Source organism: Ptychodera flava, chromosome 21 (assembly GCF_041260155.1).
Source record: "Ptychodera flava strain L36383 chromosome 21, AS_Pfla_20210202, whole genome shotgun sequence".
In the NCBI taxonomy this organism is placed as follows: domain Eukaryota; kingdom Metazoa; phylum Hemichordata; class Enteropneusta; family Ptychoderidae; genus Ptychodera; species Ptychodera flava.
Window position 1 is genome coordinate 33,414,340 of NC_091948.1, and position 13,817 is coordinate 33,428,156.

The 13,817-nt window shown below is 37.2% G+C and overlaps 1 protein-coding gene across 2 annotated transcripts in view; it reads left to right on the forward strand.

Annotated features, from left to right (window-relative positions):
• LOC139122061 (apolipoprotein(a)-like) overlaps nucleotides 1-13,817 on the forward strand; it is a 97,917-nt gene that overhangs the window by 38,101 nt on the left and 45,999 nt on the right. The window contains exons 4-7 of one of the 2 annotated variants that reach the window (XM_070687440.1): nucleotides 1,294-1,554; nucleotides 2,099-2,359; nucleotides 3,641-3,907; nucleotides 12,563-12,814. In XM_070687440.1, coding sequence (XP_070543541.1) covers nucleotides 1,294-1,554; nucleotides 2,099-2,359; nucleotides 3,641-3,907; nucleotides 12,563-12,814 — 1,041 coding nt within the window. The remainder of the gene's footprint in view (nucleotides 1-1,293; nucleotides 1,555-2,098; nucleotides 2,360-3,640; nucleotides 3,908-12,562; nucleotides 12,815-13,817) is intronic. The other variant, XM_070687439.1, reaches the window with a different exon arrangement.

The window sequence follows — 13,817 nt, forward strand, 5'->3', positions numbered from 1 at the left end:
TTATGATTATACTTTTAGTGTCATGTCAATTATCTGCTCATTTGCATATTTAATGAACTTTTGTAATTAGTAAAATAACTCTTAAATTCCTGCACCATATTTGATGAAACCTGCAACAAATATTAATCTGATATTTCTAATTTTACTTCGAAGCATTGGGCAGTATCAAATCAATAAATCCCTAAATAGCTCATTTGCATATTCTATGAAGTTTTGTAATTACTTATATAACTCCAAAATAACTACACCCAATTTGATGAAATCTGCTGCAGTTAATGATCCGACAGACATCTAGCTGTGGTGTAAAGCATTTAATAGTGTGAAGATAATTAGGGGTTCCTTAGCATATTTAGTGAAGTTTGTAATTAGGTATTATACCTCTGAAATTACGGTACCAAATTTGGTGAAACCTGCTGCAGATATTCATCTGATAAATATCTAACTGTGTCTTGAAACATTGAGCATTGTCAAGTTAATCAAGGGTTCATTTGCATATCTAATGAACTTTGTTATTGGTGAAATTACTTCAAAATTACTGCATTAAATTTGATGAAACGTGCTACATATGTTGATCTGATAAATATCTAATTGACCCATGAAGCATTGAGCAGTGTCAATTTAATAAACAGCTCATTTGCATAACAAATAAAAAAATTAATTAGTGAGACAACTCTGAGAGTACTGTCCGAAAGTTGATGAAACCTGCTACATATAATGATAAAACAGATATTTGATTGTTCTGTGAAGCGTACTACTATTAACGAACCTGTTGTAAAACACTTGAGCACATTTAGTTCACATCTGGTTATATAATTACAAACGGGAAATGTCAACATTCCCAATTGTTCTGAATAAAAATCGTTTCATCATTCAGAATACACGGATATTCATTGACAACTCGGTTTCGACGTCATTTATTGGTAGCTGGACAATTTTCTACCCCATTTGCAAAGAGAAAGAGGAAACCAAAAGATAGCTCACTCTTCACATTATCCTCAGAAATATTTTAGATAACAATTTAAAGCGCATATTGCATGTCTTTTGAAAATATCTAGCCTACTGCGAGAACTATCCGACGACCAAGTTTGCTTTATAGTCGAGAAACATCAATATCAATTTGCCCCTTTTCTATGTCTGACTTAAGACGCACTGTGTTAAAACAGTAGTAATCTAGATTATGAAAATCAACTTCACGATACTCTCAGCAAATCAGTTGGAATACTTAGCCTTCCATTTGGAATTTTACATTCGATTCGACATTGCTAACTGGTATTTTGTGTGTTTTCGTGGCAGCCAATGAATGTTATCATGCAGTCGATGCGTACGATTATCGCGGAACTGTATCGAGAACTGAAAACGGCAGGACATGTCAAAAATGGACAGAACAGAGTCCACATTCGCATACCAGGACACCAGAGAACTATCCGAACGGAGGCCTTGGGGAACATAACTACTGCCGTAACCCGGCCGGCTGGTCTGGTGTTTGGTGCTATACGACAGATCCATATAATCGCTGGGAATTGTGTGATATTGGACAACCAGATGAACACTGTGGTGAGCAAGTCTACCATAATTCGTTTTTAAAAATCTGTTTGGCGCGCATAATATAAACAATCTTGTTCGTCGATACCTATGATATACAATCAAGTTGCGAGTTATATCATATTTTTTCATAATGAATTTACGTCTCTTCAGATATTCACATGCATATATCTTTTAACAAAACGACCACAGATTATAAAAAAAAATCAGAAAGAGAGATGTTAAAGATGAAACTACAGAGTTAATCTTCCTTAATTGACCGAGGGAATAAATACAAAGGAAATATCATGAGGCTCGAAAAACGTAGAATTTGAAATTATTTCTAAAGAAACTAGGCTACCTGTAGTAATCGTGCGCTAGTGAAAATAAATGTCCCTTTCGTAGCTACTGTCGAAAACACAAACTGGTTCAAGCATTAATATTATTTTCCAACAGTGTTGTTATAATCTTCTACCATTTCATTAATTGACCGTATAATTTTGAAAATTGAAACGTGTCATAGGATCGATTTTGGCACAAATCTTAATAACTGATGTTTTATTCCCTAAAATGCCAGCTAATGAATGCTATCATGAAAGTGACGGCAACGATTACCGTGGAACTGTTTCGATGACTGTAAATTGGAATACGTGTCAAGAATGGACAGAACAGAGTCCGCATTCGCACAGCAAAACTCCAGAGAATTATCCGAACGCAGGACTTGGAGAACACAACTACTGTCGTAACCCCGACGGTGGGGACGGTGCTTGGTGCTACACGACAGATTCTTCTGTTCGTTTGGAACTGTGTGATATTGGACAACCAGAAGAAAATTGTGGTAGGTACCAGCAAAATATTCGCGTGTACCTTAAATTGTATAATTAATCACAAACGCAACTGAAATAAACCAATTTTGTCAATAATTACGTTGTACATCGATAAATTAAAACACATTTCTTTTTAAACAAATTTATCAACTGCACTGATTAGTTTTTAATATTATTGGACATTTTATGAGATTTTTGTTTAAATCTTGTTTTACATTGTTACTGAATGCATACCTTTTATTGTTTTACTTGATGTAAAGCGCTTTTGTATATATTGTAGAAAAAGCGCTATAGAAATATATTAAACATTAAATACAAAACGGCAGTTGCAAGCCGAATATTTGAATAAATCGTGCTTAATAACATTTCGTTCATTATTTCAATGTCACTGTTATTTACCATTTCACTGACAATTTCGTTTTAACATAGTTTAATTGTAGCTAGACATTTCGTTGTAATATTTCATATATAGAAAGAGAAAATAGATGCTTAATCGTATACTTTTTGAACTCCCCTTTGACTTTCCATCATAGGATTTATTTTCATCTCTGAATGTTATGTCAGTTAGACAGCGTATTTTTTACTTTACTGCAATTTTAATATTTAAATGTATGAATGGTGTCTGTCCACAATATTTATCAAGCTTATTTACTCTCAACTGCAATGTTCATGACCATAATACGCGGTCTGCATATCACCAGGACTGTTATGTGCCAAGGTGTATTTCAAAATCTGGTCAACGTAGGTTTCATTTCCGAGGATCTAAAGTATGGAATGCTTTACCTACAGATATTAGACAGAGTACTCCTCTTTATACTTTCAAACGTAACTTGAAAGACTAAATAAGAAGGAATGTTTCCCTGTAGTTCGGTCTCTTGTACGCATGTCTGTGATATGTAGTTTTTTTGGGTTTTTTTCCGAAAGAGCCCCGATGAAAATTACTGTACAGTAATTCGGCCGCTCAATAAAGTGTAAATAAATAAAATAAAAAATAAATCGTTCTTCAAATTGTTCTTTGAAATATGTTAGATAGCAAAGCACATGTGGCGTGTCTTTTTGAAATTGTTACTCTCCGAGCTATCTCATGACCAAGTTTGCGTCATATTTGAGAAATATGAAAACTGTCAATTTCTCTTATTCTGTCAAAATGAACTGTATTAAAACATAGAGTTCAGAGTATGGAAATAAGCTTTAGAATACATACATTAACGAATCATTTTGAATGCTGAGTCTTAGATTATCTTATTGAATTCAACGTTGACATTGGTAATTTATGTTCTGTGTTTATTAAGAACCAGCGAATGAATGCTACCATGAAAGTGACGGCAGCGATTACCGTGGCACTGTTTCGAGAACTATAGACGGCAGAACCTGTCAAAAATGGACAGAGCAGAGTCCGCATTCGCACACCAGGACTCCAGAGAATTATCCGGACGGAGGCCTTGGGGAACATAACTACTGTCGTAACCCGGCCGGCTGGTCCGGTGTTTGGTGCTATACAACAGATCCATATAATCGCTGGGAATTGTGTGATATTGGACAACCAGATGAAAATTGTGGTGAGCAAGTCTGAACGTTACTTACTGCTAGACGTGTGTTTTGTACATTCGATATAAGATCTTGTTCGCAATCTTTTTTACACGTGATGAAGTAGCATCTTTGCTTACATTTTTCGATAATTAATTTATACGGCGTCAGAATAAGTTCTCTTTCACTGCCAATGACAAATATTGCGCGATTTAGTTTGCCAAATAGACTATTCACTTTCACCTCAAGGGTTTTGAAAAACAATAAGATTTATAGATAATAAAGAACATGTATATCAATACGCAACGAGATACGGCCATCGCTTTTTCAAAAAAATTACAAAAGTGTCGATAAATGTTTGACATTGCATGAATTTCTATCTCAAAATCTTTATTGTACTATATGTTTATCCACATATTTGGCATTCCATAAATTACGGCCCTGATACGATTTTTGCGAACCTCGATCGTGCGACGTACGGGCCCTCGCACGCTCGGGCCCTTCCTCCGTACAATTAAACTCTGTCCGGAAAAAAAAACCGTATCAGGGACGTAAAGATTAGTATCTTATCTTCTGAAATAACCAGTCATCTACAAACATGTTATAAGACGGAGCTAATTAATGGCCATGGGAGGGATCGTAGCACTAGCAAATAACTATCCTACAACGAACACGTTCTGCTAGTTTGTACATATTTTCTAAAGCTAAGGCGGAAATCAACAAAATGGGGGATATAAGGTCAAATGCTTCATTTATTACATGCTTTGATGTGAGTAATGTGCCTTGATTTGAAAAGGAACGTCCGGGGATTAGTGGGCCGTGTAAACGATGTACGAACCTGTTCCATTATTACCAGTCTGGTGAAGCCCATCGACGTGAATATAGATACCTATGAACAAAGACTTTCTTCACTTCAAGAAGCGTGCTAAAGTTGCTTTTAGGAAAGAGAGGATTTTCCGTTTCAACTTGAAGTTTTACCTACCTTAAGCTGTATTTTTTGCCGATCGATAAATTTCCGAAATTATCTGTAAATATTTAACTTACGCGTATTTTTCAGGTCAATCTGAACTCGTCACAATATTCGTGGACATGTTGCGTATTGTTTCGTAAAGTGTTTCCGTTATCATTTTCATTCTGGAAAAAATTTTCTTTGAGTGTTTGTATCTGCACAGTATGCTTACTGCGTAACTTTGATTTTCCATCAGAAGTTACGTCATCACCTGTAACGAAAGACCCGGGGGAATCCTATGTTTAATGTCTTTCATGCAACCATATTACTTTGCAGTCGGGTACTGACAAGAACCAACTTATACAATCATAACTTTACTTGTCCTTTTTTATGTACGTACTGGCAAATTTGTGAGATGAGTATTGCTGGTTGCAAGTCTGATAGACCAGTAAGAGACTACACAGTTTCTTCGGCAGGGGGCTGGAGGACTGGGATTATTATTTTTGTGGACATCAAAAAGTGGCTAATCCCCCTCATTGCAAAACGGGTTGAAGTGTGAATGTAGTATTTTGAATCAGCTGTGGATGTATTTCACACATTCTATGCATAATCAGATGCCGACTGCTGTACATAAAGTGGTGTCAATAACTTGTATGAGTTGAAATGTGTAGTTTAAGCAAATTTTCTAACAATCATGCATATATTTCAAGGTGTGTAAAATTGGTTTCATTCCATCTGACAATTACTTGGGAATCATAAAAAGAATTTCGTCTGAGAAGGAGAAGTAATATATGACGTCTCAATGTTTTCTATCAATCATTATATCATACCAGTATATTGATGGCGCAAACGCAGCGATCTGATTGGTGGAAACGTGAAAGGAACAATGGCCTATACGCGATATACCATGGTTTGCACGAACTCTCGGCAATTGCGAAACTACCTTTTTGACGTTTCATTAAGGAATTTCAATATACTGTTATGGTGTAATAGCGATATAGCACTCCCAGCGACGATATACCACGGAATTTTGACCAGCCTTGAAACCATTTTCTATTATTTGGTATGCAAAATGCGACGTTTCCTGGCAAAAAATCCTTTTTTTGCCTCGAATAATTTTTTAACTACGGCAAAAATATTTATTCATCACTGATTACATTGCATGATACAAACTTCTAATGGGTTGTTTTACGAAATGTGTCAATTGTGTTTTTAAAGAAATCTTTATTATGGAAAGCCGCGTTATCATATTGATTTATACTACGCTTCATTCATGGTTTCGTTTAGTTTTAGTGACTCGTCACATGGGATGTATTATTTTGACGTTGATGCATGAACCAAGTCATTAACCGGTGAACAAACCCGAGGTTAATACCTAACAGGTTGAAAGTTCGCAGAACTGTTACAATGGTTATTTGGAAGCGTAATTCATGCACGAGGCCTTTTTCGAGAGCGTAAACGGAAGATGGTAGTGTTGTGTATCGACTATTGATAGCGGATAAAGTTTTGATTATTAATAGAGGAACATTGATATCCTTAAGTTATATTGACTGGTTTTATTCTTCTGATAATATAAAATTGCTTCCGCTTTCCTGACCCCTCAACTTCTAGATTTTCAAGCGCTAATCACAGTCCCTTGGAAAACAAACGGAGGCTTTTACCCTCATTGCTAACAATGAGAAAGAGATAATCTGATAAATAATCTCTCCGCTTTTTTTTCAAAAATACAGCTACACACATTCCAACTCCACTACGTAAGTACTCCTATCATATCTATGTTATATGAATGGTATTGAAGCACTGTGTCGAGAAATTAAGCTTAGCTCTGTCGATATCTTATTTGAATAATATGAGCCAATACATTCCCTTACATACTGTTCGGTGTTACTACAATAATTGACTAGTCATAGTCATTTTTAATGCTGTAATGGAAAATTAAAATGTGAACTATACTTGTAGCCAGAATTAAGCAATTTTTTAACTTTCAGTGCGACGTAACATTTTCAACTGTCGTATATTTTGGATTGGTGTAGTTGGCAGAACGGCTTGACACAGCAAGCAAAGTACAACTACAAAGAATAATATAAATATGTCATTTAATAAAGTGTACAATCCATGTTTGTATTTTAAAGAGTGTAAAATTCGGTATTATTCCATCTGCTATGGATTACTTTCAGTGTTGCAGGCACTTGCGTTGGTGAAGTGGTGATGGAAAAGTTGTAATATTTGAAAATCTATATCTTCTATCAATCAATATACTATGAAAGTATTAACATCTCTTCTTATTTTATTTTCCCTCTATTGTATTCAAAGTGCAAAGTAAGTAAATTTAAAGTAACCACTTTTGCAAAGGTTGTTATCGTAAAATCTATAATCTTGTTTCTATAGTTTTAGTCTTCCTTCACATACGCAATATATGAAGCTTCCGGTAAAAATTACAAATTTTTCCCTCGAATAACCTTTCAATCAGGGTATAGCACGTTTTGCCCACCATTGATTTTATTTTACTGTGCAGATCTCCTTCTGAAAAGATGTTTCAAGGAATGTGTCAAACTTGTTTTCTTCGCAGAAATCTTGAAAATGAGTGACAATAGCTCTATATGCGAAGAAAGGTTATTCGATTGATTTATAACACTTTTCGTTCATAATCTACATAGTCATTTGTCACATGACATGCGCCATTTTGAAATTGATAAAGGCAAAGGCTTAATCGGTATATTCTTCCGGAACTAATAGTCTACTTGGTGAAAGTTGGGACAGCTGTTATGCAATCTTCGCATGTGGTCCTTCTGGAAAACATAAATGAAAGCGGCACTGTTGTCTGTAACCCAGACTAACGGTAGCACAGAAAGGTTTGAAATTTTAAGAGTGAAAAAAATGATGTATGAAGTTCTGATGTTAACCTGGTATATTCGGCTATTAACATTCATTTGCTTCCATTTTGGCCTATGGGTCCCATCAATAAACTCCGTTTCCCTTAGCTGTCAGCCTCCGTATAGTAGACAGACTGCCATGCACAACTCATAGTTCCTTTGGGGAGCTAACGTAGGCTGTTACCTTTAATGTTCATTAATAGGAACAATAATTCCGATAAATAATGTATATGATTGTTTTTCCCAAAAATGCAGCTACCAATATTCCAACACTACCACGTAAGTACTTATACCCTACATATATTATATGAAGGGAGGCCAAGCAAATTAATGTTAGTCATGATAATATGATGTTTTGAGAATATAGACCACCAGACCTTAAAGTGAAAAGCTGTGTAACCTCCACAAATGTAATTATCTCCACAAATGTAATATCAACCACAATTGTAATAAAATCAATCACAAAGGTAATAAAACAGTCAACCATAAATGTAACAACCCGCAACCACAAATGTAATAAACAAATTAACCATAAATATGTAATAAACTTGAACTTGCATATGTGATCATTTGTTTATCAATGCCCTGAGTAAATAATAACTTTAATAAGACCAGTGTAATGTTATTGCATACTTTGCTGAAACTAGGTTTCCTTTCCGAAACACAGAATAGAATACTTTGAGAACGCTATCAGAAAACGGCGAGGTACTGATCAAACCGTTAGATAATGGAAGCGGAACAGCAGTTCTAGACACTGATAATTACATAATAAGGAAGCGTCAAAATAACTCGTCAACCAGTGATACCACACAAAGTTTATGACAGATGACTCAGAACAAATAACAGAGAAATATAAAACCTTATAACAGAAACTTACGACACAAAACATGTTGATGAGAACATATATTTCAATCTAGTAAAAAACAATACGAACACTACCCTGAACACAGTAGAACAAAATTAGACATCCTGGCATCCCTAGTGAAGGAACAAACTTCAAGTGGGACAACATAGGAATACAGACAATCTATCGATTATTCCACACAATTTATCCACTGAAGACGAATTTGAGGCAATTGATTAAGAAAGTACGGCAATTTTCGAAAACACGGTGTTAAAGGATCGTAGTGTTATACAGTCTTCCCCACTCTGGAGTAGAGACTGCACTGACATTCAGATTACAGCTGTGTCTCGCCATGACCATCAGTTCTGTACACAAAACAGGGAAACGTAAAATACACTTTCAAATATGCAAAACACACTAAACGCAAACAATTAAGAAATGAATAATGTGTGGAGTTGCTTTCCTTATTACATAGATAAATATTTAAGGGCTAATTCCTCAATTGCAACGACAAAATAGATTTATTACATTTATGGTTGACAAGTATTACATTTATGGGTGATTTTTTATTACATTTATGGTTACCATTTATTACATTTGTGGTTGGTGTTTTTATTACATTTATGGTTGATTTTTGTTACATTTATGGGCGATATTACATTTATGGGTGCATTTTATTACAATTGTGGTTGATATTACATTTGTGGAGATTATTACATTTGTGGAGGTTACAAGCTGCTGGGTGTTATTATTAAACGTTATTTGTCATAGTAATCTAATGTTAATAATGTAATGAATATTCAAATGTAAGCGATACCTCGTACGAGCTTCAGTAATAGGGCATGTTTATACCTGCTTTATTTTACCATACTTTATTTATCGTCCTAATGTTTCGATCGGGATGTGGAATGCTTGAACTGTCTTGTTAAGTGGGCAATGTCACTGTCATTACCTTGTGATACCAGTACCCTTCCTGGTGTTTAGTTGTTCTTTGGTGTTATCAGCTTAATGTCTTCACTTGCCTTGGCAGAGCCGCTGTTGTCGTCGAGGGGTGTCCCAAAAAATTGCGCATAATCGGTATCAAAACAAATGCCCTCATCGGAAGACAAATCATGGAGCATTAGCATTAACGTGTAAATGTAGTATAATCCTTTGCCTGACATTCACATTCTGTCTTTTGCACTTTTTGACGTCGGTGTTGTTGTTGTGGACTTTCGAGGACCCCTTTTTTGCCTTCTACCTGTCACGATGCCGTTTCTGTCTCTTTCTTGAATGCTAAACATGTTCGGGTCTGTTGCAGTATTCAAGTATTCACTATCACTAAGGTATCTCGTGGAACGTACCATTCATGTATACGGGACGGACTCTCCAAAAGTTTATTGAACAACTATGTGCAACGAATCCACTGCTCCGGGTATTTTTCTCAAATGCGCCAAAATCGGAAATATTCGGTATGCGGCAAAAGCAAGTACAAATACACGACTCCTCTGACTCGGATTTAGCTGACAAATGTAGCCCTTTGGCTTATGACAACTACTGTTAGGAGATCATTGAAATGAACAAAACAAGGGCAATCTCAGAAAAGCAAGCTTGACCATAACATTTTTGTCAGTTGTATTTGATAATAACTACAAGTCCTGCCATTACTCATGCTGTATATTGTAACATTCGATATATGCTGCTATTTGACAAGTGTTCCGAACTAAATTGAAATTGGATCGTTAAACTTTTCATAAGTCTTGCCTTGTTTGCTTGTGTCGCAAATACTTATAAGTTGTCGTACTTTCGAAGCGACCCCCTCTCCGAGAAAAACGGTACGATCCAAATCGCCTGATCGATACGCACAAATGATCTTGACAGACGTGGTGAACGGAAGGTGATAATGAGATTTTCACGTTACGTGAGGTCGACTTGTCGATTTGATGTTGGGTTCCCTTGTTTTTATCCCTATAAACATCCGGTCATTGTTCAAATCTGCAGCGGCAAGAACACAACACTTTCAAATTTCAGTCTAGAAATTTGTGGCCGCTCGGCTACCTTGCACACATTATACTGGAGTGTTAAAGTTAAAGTAAACCTTAGCAGCCAAAGCTGTGCACTGGGCACTACTCACTGTATGTCTCAAAAGTAGCCCTGCGTACCATTGCTGTGTTCCCAGCGTATACTATCCCGGCTCCCGGGCCCACCACAGCCCAGCTGACCTCATAGGAAAACACAGCGATTGCGGTCCCGATTTGGACCAATAATCCAACCGCTCACAGACTCCAAAAATGCTCCTGACGTCCCAAATCGTTAGTTTGCAGGCGATGCTCGGTCATAGGCCCAGTATTATTAGATATGTCCATGCAAGATATGCATGATACTGATGTTATGGCCGGCCATTGGACCCTTGACCGTGAATCGCTGGTAAATTAACGGTTTGAGACGTCACAAGAGCATTTGTTGTAGTCTGCGGGCGATTGAGTGATTCGGGTACGCATATATCGGAATGAACTTGATTTCAGCCGAAAGAAGTTTAAGGTAGCTTTTCGTGCGCAGTCCAAATCGGGATCGCGGCCACCGTGTATTCCTATGAGAGTCATCAGGGCTGTGGTGTGAGGCTTCGGCTGTATAATTAGATATTATTCCCTAATATTTTTCTTCGTTCAACTCGGAAAATACTCGTGACGTAATAGCCTTGTCACCACGAGTCGGCGTCGGCTGGGTCTATACAAATATGACCCCCATTTTGGCGAAAAATCTAGAACACACGATATTTTCACGTCAGAAACATTTTGGTCGCCGGAGAAATACCGACCGCCATGCTTTTTGTTTACATTGACGAGCACACGAAGATCGACGCAAAAACAGGTCCGACGCACCGAAACTGATGACATAGACGTTGGCTGGTCCCCGCCTCAGTGACAAGCACAAAGAGGCAGGTAACGGGAAACCGCCATGTATCGAGTTACGAAATCTGATTGGTTGAATCATGGGGCGCTGTCATTGGCTGTTCAATTTTACTTTGAAGTAAAGCTAAAATTATCACAGCGAACGTGGCTAGAATTTAATCGAGGATTTAATTAACATTCTTACAAGTTTTGAAATATTGGCAGGTACCAGACTAGACTAAAAAGCACGCGATAAAAAATGATGCACTATGTGCGGGCATGCGCAAAATGGCGGTTTGCCGGTATCTGCGTCTTACTACGTGCTGCGTCTAGTCAAGTCACGTGAGACGCAGTGATCAGCGAAACATAGACGCGGGTTATCGTCACGTAGAACGACCAGAGAATAAATCCCGTATTTTTCGTTCGAAGACGACAAACTTGGCTTGTGCATGTGATAATGCCAGGAAAACACATCATCGTACGTATACGCAAGGCTAGTCTCAAAAGCTGCCTGCATGATTCCCGTTTGCACAGTTGTTAATAAAATGCATGTTTCAACATTAAAATTACAGACAAGTGATTTTAAAATTAGCCGTACACCTGTGTTTACGACTGATTGGATGGCTCGGTTACACATTTGATGCAATTTTGATTTTAGCTGAAGAGTGCATATATACAGATGAATACAGTCAAGAATCCATTTTTTGTATTCAGCAAGCCTGTATTCATGTGGATTCATGTGAATTCACGTGTATTATACTATAATACAGACAACTCATTAATGTGAATTTATCTGAATTATTGGTTTTCATGCAGTCATCGTGCGTCTTCTTGGCGCATATGTATACTCGCGAGTCATACCTATTGTTCTCTGTAAGGCGCCTTGTGATAGGTCGGCTGTTCGACAGCAAAAGAACATCGCGTACGTATAGACGTCGCTGTACTGTACATCTAATTTTAATCAAATTTAGGGGATGAAGGTTGCCTTATGAAAGTCGTTGGGTTGACAAGCCTGCACTGACTTCTCACATATGAAAAATGCGTGCTACTGCGAAGAACTAACTTTTTCCTTTGTGGTATGGATGAAATGACAGTCTAAATGACCTTGTAATACCATTGCGTATTTTTCATTTTCTTTTACAACACCACAGCATGTGAATTTCCGGACAATATGCGCAATGTAGCTCAAGGAAAGTCATCAACGCAGAGCTCACTTAAGTCCGGGAAACTGGGCCCGGATGTAGGACCAGAAAAGGCTGTAGACGGGGACTACAATCCGGACGCAAAGTCGGGATTGTCATGTTCTTGGACAAATAAAGAAATGCAACCATGGTGGAAAGTTGACCTAGGTCAAATTTTCTCCATCTACGAAGTTGTCATAACCAACAGAGAAGACTGCTGCTGTGAGTAGAAACTATCTGATTGTGAAAATTCAGTCATAAAGTAAGAAATTGAAGAATTTTTTTGTTCTTTCCTAAGATTTTAGTGGACAAATGGCCTTGCTCACCTCTTAATGTTTTTGTAATATCGTCACAATATGTGTGTATATATATATTTGTCCGTCTCATAAAATCTGTGAACAGTGTACCTGTATATTTCGTTGCAATGCACATCACATGACGCAATCTAACATGGAAATGTGTAATATATCACGTCGGGAAGGTATATCAGAAACAAAGTCATTTTGCTATATTTTAATGCGTTGGTAGTTTCTCTTTTCTTGGAATTTGCTAACGTATGGGAAGGTAATTAGCGTTGGTAGATCTAAATAGGAGTAGATTATGGTGCTGGAAAGCTGTACTTGTTGCTACCTTTTCCTGCTACGTTCACTGATTCAACAATAATAATGCTCGCCATTAGATGATTCATAATTCAGTAAATGTGCCTGAAGTATTTCCTTTCGTTCATACATAAATGTGCGAGAAGTAAAATTTGAATGCACGCATCGACCATAAACTTATCGGCGTATAAACCTCTGGGGTGCCACATGCAAACTTACTTGAACGATGCGAATGAACACAGGATTTGAAAGGTAACTACCATTTCAATGGGGGTCCCTTTCTGTCGTACGGATCATAAGCAAATTCAGAAAGAGTAGTATCAAAATGGTTACATATACGGCTTGTTAAATGTGGCAAGGTAGGGCTATTCATTAGATAAGTGAGACTCATTGATATATCGATGTGCTTGATATAATATAATTTTTATGCAAATAAGGCTACATTTTGACGGACATACACTGGCACATACATACATACATACATACATACATACATACAGACAGACAGACAGACAGACAGACAGACAGACAGACAGAGACAGACAGACAGATACTCAGACAGAGGAGTTTGGGGCAATCCTAAAAAAGCCACAGACCTGTGCAGGAACATGTGAACACCCACCTTC